This window comes from Orcinus orca, chromosome 7 (assembly GCF_937001465.1).
Source record: "Orcinus orca chromosome 7, mOrcOrc1.1, whole genome shotgun sequence".
NCBI lineage: Eukaryota > Metazoa > Chordata > Mammalia > Artiodactyla > Delphinidae > Orcinus > Orcinus orca.
Window position 1 is genome coordinate 28,974,314 of NC_064565.1, and position 18,871 is coordinate 28,993,184.

General features: G+C 39.6%; 1 protein-coding gene across 1 annotated transcript in view; it reads left to right on the top strand.

Annotated features, from left to right (window-relative positions):
- The window catches only part of THSD7B (thrombospondin type 1 domain containing 7B), a 909,478-nt gene that overhangs the window by 862,103 nt on the left and 28,504 nt on the right, over positions 1 to 18,871 (top strand). The window contains exons 20-21 of the mRNA XM_049711955.1: positions 623 to 740; positions 15,223 to 15,368. Of these exons, the coding sequence (XP_049567912.1) occupies positions 623 to 740; positions 15,223 to 15,368 (264 nt within the window). The remainder of the gene's footprint in view (positions 1 to 622; positions 741 to 15,222; positions 15,369 to 18,871) is intronic.

Below are 18,871 nucleotides of genomic sequence, written 5' to 3' on the forward strand. Positions count from 1 at the left end.
TTCTTTCACTAAGACCTCTTCTACCTTGGCCATTAGAAAATGTGTAATTTTGCCTAGATGTGGATTTCAGAGAGGATAAGAGGAAAAGAAACAGTATCATCAACTTTTCCCTTGATTAAGACCGTGATTGTTTTTAGCTAATTGGTCTTTTTTACAAACTTTAGATGGTTTGTAGATTTGAGTTTTATTCTTTTTCTATTTATTATTTTAGCCTAGGTAGCTATTAATTTGAGCTCTCTATGTACTGTTGGCCCATCTAGAGGGCAAGGAGCCTAGATTTAACAGTGAGGCATCCTCCTGGTTCCTTGCTGGCTGAGTGACAGGACAGATCTCTGTGTCACATAACTGCCTGCTTTCCCAGTACCTTAACTGCCAATCTACTTCTAAAGTTGAGGATTTTATCAAAAAAAAAATTGGGGCTGACAAGTTTCTATTTCGTGAAGTAAGGACCATCATTTTCTAGGCTTGCCATCAGTTTCTACGAGCCAGGATATTTTTCCCCACAAAAATGTAGAAAGGTTATTCTCATAGAATAAAGATTATTATCCCATAAAAGGATAGTGATTTGATTGGATGTTGCTGTGAATTCTCCAGTACAATCACATTTCCCTCCCATCTGCAGCATAACTTGGAGAAGCCCCAGAGGATGAGCCTTCACTGCCTGGTGGAATGCGTGGTCAACTGTCAGCTCTCGGGGTGGACGGCTTGGACAGAGTGCTCACAGACTTGTGGCCATGGAGGTATGTGGCTTCCCTGTGTTGGTTCCCACAAAACAATTTAGTCTTTAAGTATCTCTCCGTATGCCATAGCTTGACACACGGGATAAGGCATGTTGGCCAAGCTGGACATCACATGAGGCTGACCCAGGGGAGCAGAGGGAACGAGCCTGGCCTCCTATCAGTCCTTTTTTATTTTTTAATGTTTCTTTTTTGTTGTTGAAGTATAGTAGACTTATAATACTGTGCCAGTCTCTGCTGTCAGCAAAGTGACTCGGTTATGCACATAGTAGACGTTCTTTTTTTTAATATTCTTTTCCATTATGGTTTATCACAGGATATTGCCTATAGTTCCTCATGCTACACAGTAGGACCTTGTTGTTTATCCTTCCTATATATTAGTTTACATCTGCTCATCCCAAACTCCCAGACCTTCCCTCCCTCACACCCTTCCCCCTTGGCAACCAACCACAAGTCTGTTCTCTATGTCTGTGAGTCTGTTTCTGTTTCATAGATAGGTTCATTTGTGCCATATTTTAGATTCCAGATGGTATTTGTCTTTCTCTGTCTGACTGACTTCACTTAGCATGATAATCTCTAGTTGCATCCACGTTGCTGCAAATGGCATTATTTCGTTCTTTTTTTCTGGCTGAGTAGTATCAGTCCTTTATAATGAGGCAGAGGGTGAAGAACTGGCCTAGTAACAGTAACAGACCCCAGAGGGGCCACTGACCCCATGGGATGGTGTTTATTTTAAAGGTCCTAAGTTGAACCAATTCAAAAAATGTTAGCCTCTGTGGCTTTTAGAAGAAGATGTATCCTATAAGTAAAATTAGTTCCTGTATCAGGTAAAACCCCCCAGTCACAGTGGCTTCCTATCATAGGTTAGAAACTAATTTTTCACTCCCATAAAGGAAGGGGTAGTTTCTGCTTCACGAAGTCAACCATGGACACAGCTTGATGGAGGCCCTACCGCTTAAACATAATCAAGTCTCTCTGGAGGGTGATATCCAGCTCGTCCTGTGGAGGTTTTTATGGACCAGATTGGAAGTTGCGTATATCTCTACTATCTATATATTCCATCGGATAAAATTTGGTTGCACTTCTCCAGCTCAGTGCAAGACAGCAGAGTAGGAAATGTAGTTTCTGGATGGCCAGTCGCTTCTTAGCAACAGTGTTATGGAGGAAGCAGTTCCTGTGGAGGAAAGGGAGTATAAATCTTTGCTGAACAGATAGCTATTAATACTATAAGTTCCTGGGTAAATAATGAACAATGGCAAGGAATTCAGGGGGCAGCTGATACTCGCGAGCTAGGCAAATGGCAGCCATAGATGGCACTCCAGCCGTCAGGCTAAAGTAGGGACCAAAACATGTGTCCATGTAAAGAGAACAAGGAGAGCATAACAGGCAAGCACAGAGCTGTGGTTTAGGATAGGGTTCTCATCCTGAAAAAGAGTTACAGTTTATCACAAGGTAAATGTCAGAAATTTGGAATAGGGACCTAGGGAAAATCCTGCTATATAGTTAGTCACTAAGTAGGGGAGGAAAAGGGAAGAAGAATTGCATGTTGGAGGAATCATGGAATCTGATGGGGAAAGGGGTTAAAAGACCTGGATCTGATCACCAAACAAAGATATTTGGAAGGAGGTTTTTAGAAGCTCTGTGACTGGACCACTGGAACTAGGATATGGGCTCATTTGTAAGCTATTCACAAATGAGCATACTGGGGCTATCGATAATTCTCTGCCTTAGTTGGGATTGTCTGAGGAGCAAACGCAGGATGTAGCAGGAAAAGGGGCTCACCTGCGAAGTCAACTCTAAGATCCTGGAGACGGCAGAGCTGACAACAGCACTCAGGATGTGCCTTAGAAAAACACAGCTAAGGAAGCTGAAATTTATTTCCATAAAGAGCATCACTCAAAATGAAAATCTGGGAATCACAATGTCCAGAAATAACAGCACGCCATTTCCTGCACAATCGAGAGCCTGCAAAGCACCTCAGGAAACCAAATGGCAAATCTTAGGACCAAGATTTCAGTGATCGATTGACCTATATTAGTTTCTCAAATATTCTGATTGGGCAGCATGTATAGTTTCCAGCTGGGCATCAACTTTAAAGTTGGGTAAATTCAGTTTCAAATTGCAGCTCTTTAGGCAAATGACTTACTCTGAGTCTCAGCTTCTTCATCTCTAAAATGGAATTCATGCACATGTTAGAGGCTTTGTTTGGGGTTTGAGAATTAAATGCTATGAAGTATATGTAGGTGTCTAGCACAGTACCTGACACAGCATTGGTGTTTATTATGTGTTAATTTCCATCTCCACCTTCCTACGCACCAGCAGGAAAGAGTGTTATCAGAGACTCCCTAGGGTCTTTTAAAGATTTTCCCATAGACTCAGTTCCTCTCATGGTCCACTCTCACATCTCGTCCTTTTACCCCACTCAAAGTCCATACATTAAAATCACAGCCTAAGTAATATTTTGAAAATGCAAATCCGAACAGTTGTTTTCCTATTGACTTAAGAGTCATTTATCCATTAAACAAATACTAATGTGCCAGTCATAGTACAATGTGTTGGACATGAAGCAGTGAGGGGGGCGGGAAGACAATTTCCCTCTTCTCATGATGCTTACAATCCAGTTGAGGGACAGTACACAGTAAACAAATAGGTAATATTACATGTAGATGAGTTCATTAAACTAGAGGTGTTATTTGCATTAGTGATGTGAATAACTGGTTGCTTCCCTGTCCAGCGTGAGCTACCCTGGTTATCCCACAGCCAGAAGCACTGCAGTCTTGTCCTCATGGGCCTCTGCTAGGAGGTGTGACTCTCCCACGGCTATGAGAACAGCCATAAAGGGTAGCATGGAAAAGTAGAGAAGGGATGAAGTCCTGTATTGTGAGCATGGTCCACGAGGACCTGCAGGATCTCCCACATGCCTGCCTCTCTATCCCCATCACCCTCCACTATCATGTTGGATCTCTCTGCTGTGATATAGTATATTTCAGTCACGATCTTGAGTGTATGCTTCCTTCCACCTTGATTCCTTGCCTCCCGTGGAATATCTCACCATCACCCCCACTATCACCTTCTAATACTTAAATTATGTATAAATAGAATCAATTTTTTTTATAATTTTTATTTTGTCATCATGTCAATATAGATATATTACAATGAACATTTACAATGTTTCAAATGGCATTTTTTAAAAAATATTTATTTATTTATTTATTTATTTATTTAGTCTGCACCGGGTCATAGTTGCGGCACACGGGATCTTTGTTGCGGCATGCATGCAAGTATCTAGTTCCCCAACCGGGGATTGGGAGTGTGGAGTCTTACCCACTGGACCACCAGGGAAGTCCCTGAATCAATTTTAATATCTTTCTGTCTAAGGAATCAATGACCTTGTTTGGGTTCTTCATGGGTGAACCTCTCTAGTTCCCATGAAGCACAGTACCTGGCACATGGGGGAAATCTCAGTTAACGTTTGTCACTGCCCAGGTGGTTCTGGACTATAGGGGAAAGTTTGAAGGGGAAAAGCTTGCAGACTGGATCGTAAGCCCAAGGGCAGCCAACCCCTGCCAGGGGCTATTTTCCTCTCTCTCTAATTAAACTCACAAGTCCAGTATCATTACTCAAGAATGTGTTCAATGCAAGGAGACAGAAGATCTGTTTATCATTATTTTTGCCCCAAATATCCTAATTCTGCCACTGTACAAAGTCAGTGAAACGTAACAGATCTCCATGTTATGCTAATACACTACCTTTGAAACTAAGACCCCCCAATTGTAAGTTTAGTATTATAAAATATGACTTTAATTTTTCAAGCAGTTCTGTTAGTGCTGTGGGCTCATGAGACCTCGTTAGTCTACTTGAAAAACAAAAACAAACAAGGAAAATTACTTTCCAAATCTGAATCCCACTATTAGAGATTTCTAGGCAATTAGAGTTTGAACTTAAATTCACCTTTTCTAATCCTTAGAATAATAAACAAATACAAAGGATCGAAAATTTCATCGTGTGACCTAAGGCACAGAAGGACTAAAGAAGGGATGTTAACTACGTAGAGAAATCGAATTGTGTAAAGCACTTGGAAGTCATTTGATAGTTTCCATTGGCACATAAATATAGCACTAGTTATAAATCACTTCTAGCTAGCTTCTAAGGGTCTGCTAGGATAAGTTCTTGAGAATCCTTTCTTGACCTTTAGATGCCTTGATCTCCTGAATTAAGATGTAATAATGCCTTTTAAAAAATATTCCATAATCCTGATACTCCTGGCAAACCTTCCAGGAATCTAAATGTATATGTATTCCATTTTTCCTTTATATATTGAACCAGGATTTATAAAGTTTACATCTGTTATCCTTATCCTGACACCTATTGGTGCATTCTTTCATTGTCAAAAGTGGCAGTGCAGAAAATACATTATATGGTCATCCTGCTATTTTGACTTCTATTCTTAAGTCAGGGCTGTAGAGACATTTACTCATATATTTCACAAATACTCACTGGAAGTTTCCCCAAAGCCAGGCATTCTCCCAGGAGCTGAGGATACACCATGTATGGAAAGGATAAGATCCCAGGGAAATAAAGTCCCCTGACTTCATAAAACTAACATTCTAGCAGGAAACTAGATGGTGATGACAAGACAGGGAGACGGCAAATAGACAAGTGAATACGCACAAAAGTAACAGACACTGATGAGTGCTGTGTCGAAACAAAAAACAAGTTATGTGATGGACAATAACAAGTGTCTTGCAGGGGAGTGAGGGATGTGGGAAGAGAGGCCACTGAGGAGGTGATATTTATGTCAGAATTGAATGACAAGGTGCCGTAGTTCTTGTAACTGGCGTTTTCTTTACTAGGCTTCTCAGGGTTCAATCTCACAGGCATTTTTTGACTACCTGTTGCATTCAAGGCTCTATATCAGAACCTACAAACAAAAATATAAAAAGGACTATTTATACATTATATTTGTGCCCAATCTTCATCTTTAAAAAAATAAATAAAATGACCAGTACAAAGAATAGGACACATAGTCCTTGAATTTTTAGGCAGCTACCGTCAGGACACTGCTGAGACAGCCTTTGTGGTTCTGTTCTGCTCTATTCTATTCTATTCTATTCTAATTCTACCAGCCCTCAAACTATCAGTACTCTTCCAGCACCTCTCTTTTCTGATCACCAGCCCCCTGGCAGATAGTACTGTTTCCAAAATGAGACAACTCTGCATTTAAATCATGCCTTAATCCTCATGCAGCACAAGCTAAAAGTGACAGACAAACAGCAAATAATCAAATGCAGCAATGTATGGCACAGATGAACTTGTTTCTTAAAAGAGACCAAACTCTGGCGCCGAAAAGGGTGGAAACTACCATTGAAAAACATCTGCGCCTTGTCTCTTCTAAAACGGTGTGCCCGCAGCTGTCTTTTTAAATTTTTTTTTCAATAATCACTTTATTTTATTTTATTTTTCCAATTCAGAATATATTTATTTAGGGCCTTTCCATAGTCAGTTTATATTAATATAAGTTTGCCACCTTTTATTGTTCTTTTTTTTTAACATCTTTATTGGAGTATAATTGCTTTACAATGGTGTGTTAGCTTACGCTTTACAACAAAGTGAATCAGCTATACACACACACATATCCCCATATCTCTTCCCTCTTGCGTCTCCCTCCCACCCTCCCTATCTCACCCCTCTAGGTGGTCACAAAGCACCAAGTTGATCTCCCTGTGCTGTGCAGCCCGCAGCTGTCTTTTGTACTAGCTGCTTTCTTTTTTCCAAGTGGTGACGGCAATGGGGCAGGGACCACAAGAGGAGACAGAGTTTATTTAGCCACGTGAAAGTGCGCAAGCAAGTTGCAGGGGAGTCTGACTTCAGCGCCTGCGGCTCTCCGCTGACTTCTGTACCAAGAGCAGACTGCACACCGTTGTCTCCGTTTAGGAAATCACCGGGCTGTCGGGCAAATCCTGGCAAGCTGGGTGTCCTGGATGCTTCCCCCATAGCCACACTTCCCCATCAAACCCACAGAACTATATTGATCTGAGGGGAAACTTTGAAGGGAGCTCTTTTTTATTTCCAAGCGTCTGGGTTGTCTCTTTAATGTACACCTGATGCTTGGCATATACTTTCTAATTGTGTTAAAGATTTCAAGGTTAGAACAGCTTGAATCCAATTTATTTCACGTTAAAGGGAGACTGATTCTAGACTTCCACTAAGGGATCTTTTTAGATAGATTTCAAAGATCAAAGCATGTAATAGAAGACCTTAATATTTGGATTAGTCATGATCTTTGTCTGTTGAATTTTCATCAGTTCAGTGGAATGTAGAACTCCCTAAATTTAGCATATCATGAATTATTCATAATTATTATTTAAGCAAAACGTTCCAAGAAGGTCGTTAATCCCAGATTATGATTTGTTCCTCTTTCATATTTTTTAATTCAGGGTGTATGAGTTTATAATATTTTTCTATACTATGTAATCCAGCCTGCCTCTTGTGTTTCACAGATGGCATATGATTTTTCTGTCCACTCTAGTCCATAATGAAAATAATAATTTTGTATTAACTCCAAAGCACCACAAGTTTGTGCTTTCCAGCTTTTTTCTTTCTCTTTTTGTTTAAAGATTTTAAAAGGCAAGCCAGTAACCTTCAGTTTGTGTCTGAATAAAACATGATCAGTGTCATATCCTTGATCACACACAGTCCAATAGTTATAACAGCTCAAACTTATTGACTATATCAAGTAATTAGTTCCTATGACAGAGAACAAGCAGCTGAATTGTAGAAGGGGAAAAAAGAAAGACTAGAGAAGAATATCCAGTTTTAAAGCTGGCTTTTCCAATGGCCAGTTGTAAGACTGAGCCAGCCTTTTATTCCACTATCTTTTATCGGTAAAAAGACGAAATATTAGAATAATTACTTTTTAATATCTATTGGTCAAAGGCACAATTATTGGTACCAGGAGTATTTTAGCTCTTTACAAGAGTAGTATGAAATTATAGGCATAACTTTACAGGTATGGGGACAGGCAATTAGTAACCTGTTCAAGGTCACACAGCTTGTCAGTTGTAGAGGAAAGATTTGAACCCAAGTTCAGGTGTCTTCTAAGCCCCATTGTCTCCACTGTGCCCCTTTACATCTGACACTGTATATGTAAATGTTCATGTTATGTACTTGGTCCTGGGTTGGGTGCTGTGTCACTTTATAAAAATTCTCATAATTTTTAGGTGTATTTAAGAATAAGCAGAGGAAATGGATCTCAGATTGGAACATAAAGGGCAGTGAGGGCTTTAAGTCTCTCTGAATTTTAAGCCTCCTAAATGTATACTTGTCTCATAATTAGCAGTGTTGCATATTATTATCTCTTCCATCTAATTGGAATATAGCTGCAGGGAGCCAGTCTTCCAGATAGGGAATGTGTGAGACCGATAGAATAGCTCCAGGATTGCTAAAATCACTCTCTGTGACTTTGTCATCTTGCATCTCATGGAGAGAGCCTCATTGGGGGTATTTCTGCTGTATATTTACAGTGGTCTGTCAAGTTTTGGTACCTCTTAATGGGTCTGAAATGTGATTGTTGGGAACAGAACTGAAAATAAGCAGCTAGAATGCATACACACTGTCACAGAGAAATCTGGAGCTCTATCTCCAAGCAAAGGCAACGGTGCCTAATCTTCTGCCTTTAAAAGACCTAGCTCACTCCCGTGATACCATGGTCTATCTTGACCTCTAAAACTGTGGTCTTGTTACTTCCTTACTTCGCTAACCCCACCCCCAAATAGATGGTTATGGCTGGGGCTCATCTATTTTACTCTGAAAAACTTATGGACTCTGCCTTGCCTAACTTGAGTGTTCTCTATGATGAAAGGTGTCTGGATGCCTGAAGCCATTTTTAGACAAGCCAAGGAGTCCCTCTATAGGGGAAACTCATGGACTGTAGCTCTGAAGGCAGAATCATTCCTGCACCTTCCATCTTCAGCAATGCCAAACACATGCTGAAGATCTATCTTGAGGCTGCAGATCGAGATCGTAGTTTTTCTCCACTCCGTTATATTAGAAAATAACCTTGATCCCCAATCCATGTCAATCCAGGCTGTCTATTTACAACAGACTTGGCACTTAAAAAATAAACTTGGATAAAAATTCCAGACGATGTGTGTTAAAAGAAGTAAAAACCAGATGTCCAGCATAAAGAACTGCATGAAATTAACTGAGCATTTTATAGACAATCCAACTTACTTCTGCTTTCAGAAATTTACTCTGACAAGTACCCAAAAGCACATAAAGAGTTATCACAGAGTAAGGTGTTAATACCATAATTGTAAGTAGTTTCTTCTAAAGGAAAATATGAACTGTATGAATATAGGTAACCCATTTATTGCAGAGGGGAGGCCTAAGTGTTACTTCTCAAACTTGTTCAAGTGGCCTAATGACCTCAGCATAGCATCTGATACCTGACTTGGACCAGGTGAGATTTGTTGGAAAGCAGATGCTTTTGGAGTAAAAGCAATTTTTGTTCCCATCCTTCTAGCTGTGTGACTTTGCAAAAATTATTTAATTTCTCTGGGCTTCAGTTTATCACATAGGAAATGAGACTGGGATTCTTGTTGCAGCGATAGATTTGAGGCGGGTGGGGAGAACAGGTGCTCTCAGGGGAAAGAAAACAAAGAAAGCAGGATGAGGAAGGGAACAGAACTAAGCAAGAATATGCTATATCGTCTCTATATCCTAGAACATTGTATTCACTCAATTAATTTAGACCCTCCCTCCATAATGAGGAATACTTTTATAATGACAAAAGGTATTATACAATAAATTGCCTTAACCACAGAGACATATGTGATGAAAATTGATTAATAGATTGACCTGACCAGCTATTAACGAGGTGGTTGTTAGTATCCCTTTGCTTCTGTTTTCATTTATTTTGTAATCTGCTAGTATTTTCAACTGACTAATACTAGGTAGTAGCCACCAAAGGCTTAAGAGTAAATTCAAAGTAGCAAATACTTAAAAGTGGAAACATTTTATTCAGTAACCTAATTTTTTGGTGCATATCAGGAAGGACCATCATCACCTTGAGGTTAGTGACACTGAACATCATTCTTTGTGGTGTAGGTTGGCCAACCCTTACAGATGTCAGCTCAGGAAGACCATTCCCTGCCAACGGTTGCGCACATGCCTTGAAAATATAACTCATGTTAAAAAAAAAATAGTTCCCAGGTGGAAAGCAAACCAGTAATAGTAATATTCAAATAACATTCTGTAAGCTCAGAGTGACTTCATATACTACTGTCTTCGTATTTACATGGCTACGGTATTTAATGAACTATTTAAGATTAAACAGGTAAGTTCGTCATTGCTCTATTCTTATATTTCCTTTTCCAATTTCCCATTCAAACGTACTTTGCATTGTGTGCCTGGGTCGTATTCAAATTGTCCAGAGCTATCAAAACCATGATTTTCAGTTAATTCAATGAGCATCTGTCAGAACCACAGAAGAACCATTATGTAGAGCCTATCACTGTAACAGTGTTGGTGACTGGCTCCCTGGATCTGAGTGTATGGTCAGAACAGAGAACCATTGTGTTTGACTCCATCTCTTTTTTATGAATGTATACACTGACAAACATATAAAGAGTTTTTTGTTGTTTTGGGGTTTTTTTGCGGTACGCAGGCCTCTCACTGCTGTGGCCTCTCCCGTTGCGGAGCACAGGCTCCGGACGCGTAGGCTCAGTGGCCATGGCTCACGGGCCCAGCCGCTCCGCGGCATGTGGGATCTTCCCGGACCGGGGCACGAACCCGTGTCCCCTGCATCGGCAGGCGGACTCCCAACCACTGTGCCACCAGGGAAGCCCTATGTAACGAGTTTTGAGGGTTTTTTTTTTACTGCTTAAAATTTCCCACATCCCCTTTGTCAGTGGAACCTCAGAGTGAAGCCTGACCACTGCTGAGTTCAATGGGAGTGTGATCTGGTCCAATATGCTTTAAACCTGTATGCAGATACCAGTATTGGCCTTTCTTTGGGGGGGGGTGTTACGACTAGTGTGCCCCATTATCTATTTTCTTCTGGAAGTCTTACCATGCAATCCTTTTTCCTTCAATGCCAGAAATTATTGCTAATTTAACAGTAGGCCTAGTATCACTGTTGCTTATAATGAGTTCCCAATATTCCTAAAGGGAGGGGAGGAAAAGTTTCAGAGAGAATTGCTAGCAAACTTAACCTACTGTAATCTGGGTTTTTATTCAAGTGGAAACATTTTGGAGCTAGTACTTTTCTCTCTTTTATAGCCTGAAGTGCAGATGAATAAGAGAATCAGTTTCTGTATCTCATTGGTATTACCCATTAAACATATTGTCTATATCAACTATTGAATTCAGGTTTCAAATAGATTCATAAACCCAAACAAGAGCTGTCTGGAGAGCGTCCAAGAAATTTCTGTTATTCTTAGATTGGAAGCATGAGGCAGCCACCTTCACTCTTACTCTGAGGGCAAAAGGAGTGTAGGCTAGGGTGTAAGAGGTTGGGTGGGACCAGGCTAAATCATTGTGGACTTCGTAGCTGTGTGCATTTAATGTGAAAAAGCCCAATAGAATACAAGTAGCATGCTTTATATACCCATTACAGGTTTGTTCCAGGGCCAGGTCTAGGAATTGATATGAAATAGTAGTTGTCAAAAGAAATGATTAAAAATATTAAGAATTAGGCAGCACCTACTCTATTTTAGTTATGTTGTTAAGGTAGTTCATATATGGTATTTTTAAATTCATATGCAACATGAGATTAGTCCAAGGAGTCCTCATCATCTCGGTATTCTTCACCCGAATCAGCATAATTGTGAGATCTATAGGAAGCAGAACCCCTCATACTATCAAAATATTTGCTGTTGAACTGACCACTTATAAAGCCGTCCCCTAGTCAACGAGTCTCCTGGATTAACGCACATGCCCTGTCATTGCATCAAGGTATTTGTTGGTCCATCTCTAGCTGCAAATGGAATGTTTACCCACAAAAAAGGGGCACAAAATGGAGCAATCTGTACACCAAAGATTAAGCGGAGCTCTTGAGAAAATTGATGAAAAGTGACTCAAATAACAAAGATTCTATGATCAAACTGCAAAAGCCAGTCACAATAGAATAAAACTTTCATAGGGTCATCATAAAATTATGTAAAAAATATCAATGGTTGATTTATTCTTTGTCCTAATAATAACTGCATAGTTGCAGTTACCTGCATGGTAGTTGATATTAGATAAAATAAACCCACTTGCATACTTTTTACTTGCAGAAAAAGTCCCATTTAGACATTTTTCATTATTTATTAAAAATAATTGAATTCCTATTTGAAATACATTCATTTTTAAGTGGCATTTTCCCCAGCATGAATTATCCTCAGATAATGACTCTCCGTATACTTAATTTTATTTTACAGGAGAGGAAATTTATGCTCAGAGGAGTTAAAGTACTTTCGTACAGTCACATCATTTACTAGCTGTTAATTTGAGAGAACTGTTTCCAACTAGAGAATTTTGATGCCAAGTCCAGGTTTCTTTGCGCCATTCATCAGCTATTTTAAAATGTTCTTTTTCTCATATTCTATATCAGATCATAACTTTAAATATCTTTCATTTGCCCACATCCTCCCCTGCTTTCTCGTCTCATGAAAAATCACTATCACAAAACAATTCCTTAAGTCTCCTGCCGTTAGAGATCCCTTTTATAATAGAATAATTACTGCCGAGAGATAGGTGCAAGGTTGAATATTACATCCAGTGTGATGTTTAGAATTCCAGGGACCATTGGAAATGGTGGGCCTCCTTTTCTATACCATCTGTATTCCATGTAGCTAGATTTTATATTTACAACTTCAGGAATTGTGGGGAAAGTGCCTAATTTAATGGATACTTTCTCTGATTATTTAATTTATACAGCCAAATACCCCTGACTTAGAAAAAGGAACTTATTAAAAGATATCAAGTAACCCAAAGAAACTTGAGGTGCAGTAGGTACCTTTTATACCCTCGTGCCTTCATTAGCAATAGTTTTCTTACGAACTTTAATATTAGCCAATTAAACATGATAATATACTTCAAAATGTAGAATGATTATATACTTCTCGATAGAAGCTGGCATCGTTTGAAAATCGTATCTTGGTGTTTGGATAGCAACAGGCAGAGAAATCATATGGATGTGATTTCAATGAGTGGTTGTAAGACTTCATTATTTCAAAACGTAATGGCATCATTTTTTTCTCCATTGACTTCATTAGGTTCCCCCCACCTTGATGTCCAGCAGAAAATATCTGTCACTTTAATGGAAATAAATAAAATAGTCCTAAAGTAATGGCCATGATGCATGCCATCAATTCAAGAACAAGCTTGAAGTTATTTGGTTTTAATGAAATAGAACCTCTTTAGCTGTGATAAAAGTGATACTACATTGTCATTATTCTTACATAGATGGATAGAGAACAGAGTGCAATGATAATGACGTTCAGGTAATAGATACTTAGTTCAAGAGAATAAACATAAAGATTATCATAAAACTGAAGAGTATTGAAACAAGAATTAATGTGAAATCTTGAGCCACATGTGTTCATCAAGCAGGGACAGTGTTTCATATGAATAAGGTGATGGCCAACCTGTATGATTTGATTTGTGTGGTGCTGGGTAGGGACATCTGTCCAAAGCATATGTTCTCCTCAGTGCCCAGGGGGCAGAATGGGTAGATTCTGTTATTTGCAAAGCCTGTGGTATCTATAATATGGAAAAATAATAGCATTTTCCTCCGGGGTTGTTATGATTATTCAGTGAGTCAGTATATTTAAAGTATTTAGAAAATTGCTTACCACATGGTATCTTCCAAATAATTACGGTGATATATCATCACACATTTTCAGATACCAGATAATATCATATAGACAATTTATAAAAATATGAATTAAACACATATTCAATTAGTGTTTAATATATATGGAGTACCATGTTAGGGACAGAATCCCAGGCCTCAGGGAATTTAGAATCCAATGACTGCAACTTCCTAGTTTTCCTAAAGGGTCTTCTGAGAGAGAATTAGTTTACCACCAAATCTATGATAATATTCTGGTGGTCACTAAGAGGTCTAGTTCACTGAAGGTGTGAGTTACCCTTACTTCTCCCTGAACTTGAGGGCATGTGGGAATTCTTAGCCAAGGTTTTCAAGTGAATTCTATGCAGAAGTGAAGTCATTACTCTCTTTCCATTTCTCTTAAGAGGTAAATGTAGAATCTTTGACATCAACTAAAAGACCCCACTTTTAATAGCTTTAACAGTATTCCCTCAACCTATTCTCTTCTTAGCTCTTTCTGTCCAGCCACACTGGCCTGTCAGGCCCTCAAACCTGTTCTGCTCCTTCAGATTTCTGCTTAAAGCTCAACTGCTCAACTGATTCCTTCCCAGACTGGGCGGCATCCCCGTAACATGCTCTCATAGAACCTTCTGTTTTTCCTTTAACATTTATCACAGATACAATTAGATAATTAACTTTATAACACCAATGGAAGGGCATGGATTCACAGATAATTCACAGATAGCTAATAGTAATGAAACTATATGCACATCATACCTCATCAGTAAAAAAGGACCAAGGACAAGAGGGAGCAGGAGGGAGAGCAAGAGAGAGAAACAAAGACACTTAAATTCCATCCACTCTTCCACTTAATGAGCTTATGACCTGATGCCTAGGGGTGGGTATAAGATGACATGGGAGCCCTACTCTTTCTTGAGCTATTTTTATTAACCAATTTCCTTTCATTAGGAAATGGAGTACCAGCATTTGAACATATGTGTTTCAAACAACGTGGCTTCTTCACACAAGTCAACAATTTTATCTTGTACTCAGTGAAAAAAGAAATTGGTCCTACAATCTAGGAAAATTGGCCATGTTGAATTAATGGAGAGACACTATTGGAACCTCAGGGTGGCACCTTCCTAGGGAATTTTCCAGGGTAATTTGGATTATATGCCATTTTTACCTTACTTTCTGATTTAGAACCTAACAAAGAAGATACAACTCTATTTTTGTTTAATATTTGTAATCCTAGCATGGAATATAAAGTCTGTGAAGGTAGAAGGTACATCTGGCGTTTGCACCACTATATCCCTAGCCCAAGGCAGGATGCTTGGATTATTTTAAAGCTTAATAGATAAATATTTGTTAACATTCAGCCAGTGTTTATGGGGATCAGTCTATTTGGCAACAATACAGAGTTTGGACTTAAGCCGGCTAAAGTAGAAGACAGACAGAATTTCAGATCCTTAAGCGTGATGCACACCTCAGATAACTTGTGTCTCCATAGAAACCTCAATTAAAATGGCAGGAAAACTGAAACCTGGACATGACAAAGTTCAGTGTGTTTTAATGAAGCCTTTCGTATGTAAGGCAACACTCTGTCCTTTAATTCCCTTTCCAAGCCAAACTCTAAGGGAAAAGCTGACATCTTCCTTATCATTTTAGGTCGAATGAGCCGGACTCGATTTATCATTATGCCAACCCAAGGAGAAGGACGGCCATGCCCCACAGAGCTTACCCAGCATAAAACCTGCCCAGTGACCCCCTGCTACAGCTGGGTCCTCAGCAACTGGTCTGCATGTAAATTGGAGGTAGGTCATGGAATGACAGAGAAATGCTTCTCAGTATGTCCAAAGCACTTGTCTAGTCAAACCTATGTGCTGATGGAACAAATTTCACAATACCAGGGGCCTGGCATGGTGTATTTTTATGCAATGGAGAACATGGAAAAAAGAACCAAATGACTTAACCTCACACAGAGTGATATTGCTAGGAAAATAAATAGCCGTTCATTAGGCACTATTTATAATAAGCTGGTTCGGGGGACTTCCAATCTCTTTGGCATCCTCAAAAATTCTCTATCTTCTTGGCTTGTTGGAAATATCAAAGCATTATGCAATTAGGCAAAACCCTGATGCTATGGAAATGCACAGCTTGCTGTAGACTCTATTTCCTAAAAAAGCACTTTTAGGCTTAGACAAAATCTTGCATGTGGGCAGAAAACCAAAAGTGTATGAAAGTTATATTTTAACATTATTACACGAACCAAGGTTACTACATTTTCCTCAATGATTGCTTTTTATTGACCTGACATATAAATGCCTAGTAACATCATAATATATCACATACCCAGAACTTTTGCTGGGTCAGCAAAGATCCTCTACGGCATTTTTCTCTCTGGCTTCTTGTATAGGAAAAAGCACGTTGATTTTCTCTATTCTTATTTTACTGGTTTATCCTTCAGTTCATATTCCAAAGCAGATTTTAATTAGGTAACAATAATTTTGCTTATGCATTAAGAAATCTGCAGAGTATTCTCATGGAGATGTTTAGCGTTCCTGTCAGGATGACATTGTCATGCAGTATTATTATCTTGCAGAAGTTAAATGCCCATGTATTTTAATAAGTCCCAGAGGAACAAAAATGCGGGGTACATTTGTTCAGTCTCCTTTTTACAGAAAATAAGGTAACCATGCTAATTAATTAACTAGTAACCTAATAGCTTTAAATATGAATACTTTGTCTACTTAGTCTAAAACCCTCTTTCCTGAACCTTCAGCAATTTTTTAAGTGCTGCTTGGAATTACAATTAAGAAAATGGAAGGAAGATTTCTCCTGATAATTGTTGAGAAAGTAGAGAAAATAAATTCAAAGAATTCAGGAACCTATTGCAGGGGAAGGGAGAGAAAACACAGGAAGAGGAGGGGAAGGATGGGGGACAAACTCCACACTCCATGTCTTACCAGCCATACAACTGCTACTGTACCTCACATGTTCTTTTGTACTTTCCCTTTTACCTTCTCAGGTATCAGGAACCTTTTTTTTTTTTAATAGACATGTCTGCCGATTTGTCCCATAGGAACATTAAGGGGAAATGTCAAATGTAATGTTTCAGTTTGCTGTCACGTATTGAGCTTTAGCCAGAACCACAGGGGCCAGAGTGGTGGGTTGCGAACATTCTCTGTAGCAGTGCTGGTGGGGATACAGAGGGGGCGTTGTGGCATCTATTGGAGATACCTGGGCACGGAGGCCCTGGAGACGAGAGCAGGTGTATCTAGAAATTTGAGAAGTGTCTCAGATTTCTAGATGAGGTTATTCCCTCACTGACACTTCCAGTTGGGAGGCAACTGGAGTTGGACTCAATCCAGGCAAAGCTCTCAAAAACCAAGTCTGTAGTAATTATTCCTGTGTGGGCACCTTACCCAAAGGAGGCCAGTCAGCATTCTTCCCCAAGAATTTGGAATGGCACTGAAGCTGTTCAAAGATACTATCTTCAGGAACTCTTAGCTCCACATTTTCCCACCTTGTAGGTAAAGTTAGTCACTTAGAAGCAAGAAGAACAAAGAAGGTGACACTAAAAAGCAGAGGCAAAAGAGAAAGTGAATCTTGATGATATCTGAGTTGAGTTTTTCCTGAGTTTGAACTGTACTCCCGCTCTTCAAAGCCTACTTGTGAATGCTTTGTGAGGTAAATTAACACACTATCTTTTCAGCGAGTTGCCTTTTCTTAAACATTTATGTAAGCTGAGTTTGGGGAATTCCTGATTAAAATACACGTGGGCCTCCACACACAAAGGAAGCGCACTTCTCCCACAGCTGTCCTGCTTCTCGTTCTGTAATATCCTGACCTGCCAAATGCAGGTTGAAAGCTCATTCACTGGAGGTGGTAGAGATGTTGAAGTGGCCGATTGCCATCAAACGTACCGAACCCTAATAAGAGGAGCTCGCACAGGGCTCAGTGGCATATGCCAATCCTGCCTCCACCTTATGTGGAAAGGGATTTGCAAATGGAAGTCTTTATCCTCAGGCTTCACTTTTTTTCAGGGTTTCCTAACTCTTTCCAAGTTCCCCAGCTGATACCGCGCATCCACACGTACGCTGCAAAACCCGTTTCGGAGGTCAGACTCTGGAGTCCAGCAGGGCCTCATTTTGGTCAAAACTTTTTACAGTTCCTCGCTCTGCAGTTTTTGTCAAGTTCTCAAACTCTCCAAACCTCTGTTTTCTTATGTGTATCATGGGGGGTAGCAAGAGTAGCTGTTTTGCTAGGGGGTTTTGGTAGGGATAGACAAACTAATATGTAGTGCTTAGCATAGTATCTGACGTAAGTTCAGATCTCAATAAATTGAGGCTGTTGTTACAGGTTTGATTACAGCTCTGATTATGATTATTAGCACCATCTGCTGATCCACATCTGGTGATGCCGATTCAGAGTGTAAAGTCCCTTAATGATCTGGACAGGAGAGAGTCAGTGACAGAATCCTTGCTGTTGACCATCTGGCCCAAGAAACCTGGCTCTGTTTTCAAGCCCTAGCGTGTGAAGTCTCGTGAGTGAGATTGAATGAATGCTTGCTTTATGAATGAAGCTATCATGCTGATGGTGATTTCTCTTCATATAGTAGCTGTTGTTGTCAAGGTATGAGATTAAGGTTGATCATGGATACATACTAGGAGCCTATTATTGTTCGTCTTGGTTTTTAAAGTGATCCCTGATGTAGACTTGTTTCCTGTCATTTCTGCACACCCCATCTCCTGGAATGTCAAACAAAGCTGTAATCAATTGCATCTCCTTGTTACCTGAGGTTCCAGAGAGCAGTAACTTCAAATTTCAGACATGCTGCAGTATCTTCAGACTCCAAGTTCACGAATTCTGACACTCTATAGCGAAACATACACCTTAGACAATTCTGCCATGGATCCATCATCTGGAATAATAAGTGATAGAGAGAATCCTCCCCCAAACAGAAATTTAACTTACACTAGGTATTTTCCACTTTAGGGAGTGAACATTTACCAGAACATTTGGTTTGAATGAATATACTGTGAATTGGTATTGAACTTCTACTTCTCCAAAAAAAAGCACACTTAGGTTCAAAATTAGGGTGCCTGTTTTAAACAATTTCACAATGACCATAGAGATGATTAGAGCAGCTATGAGGTATTGATAGATCCAGTGCGGGGCTTGCCCTTGTTAGATAAACAAATCATAATTCTTGTTAAGACGGCTCTAGAAAAGGAGGTGGTCGTTCCTATGTGTGTGTCTGCTCAGTTTCATCAGGCCCTACGTTGCCGCAACTCAGGAGGAGGAGAGGAAAAGT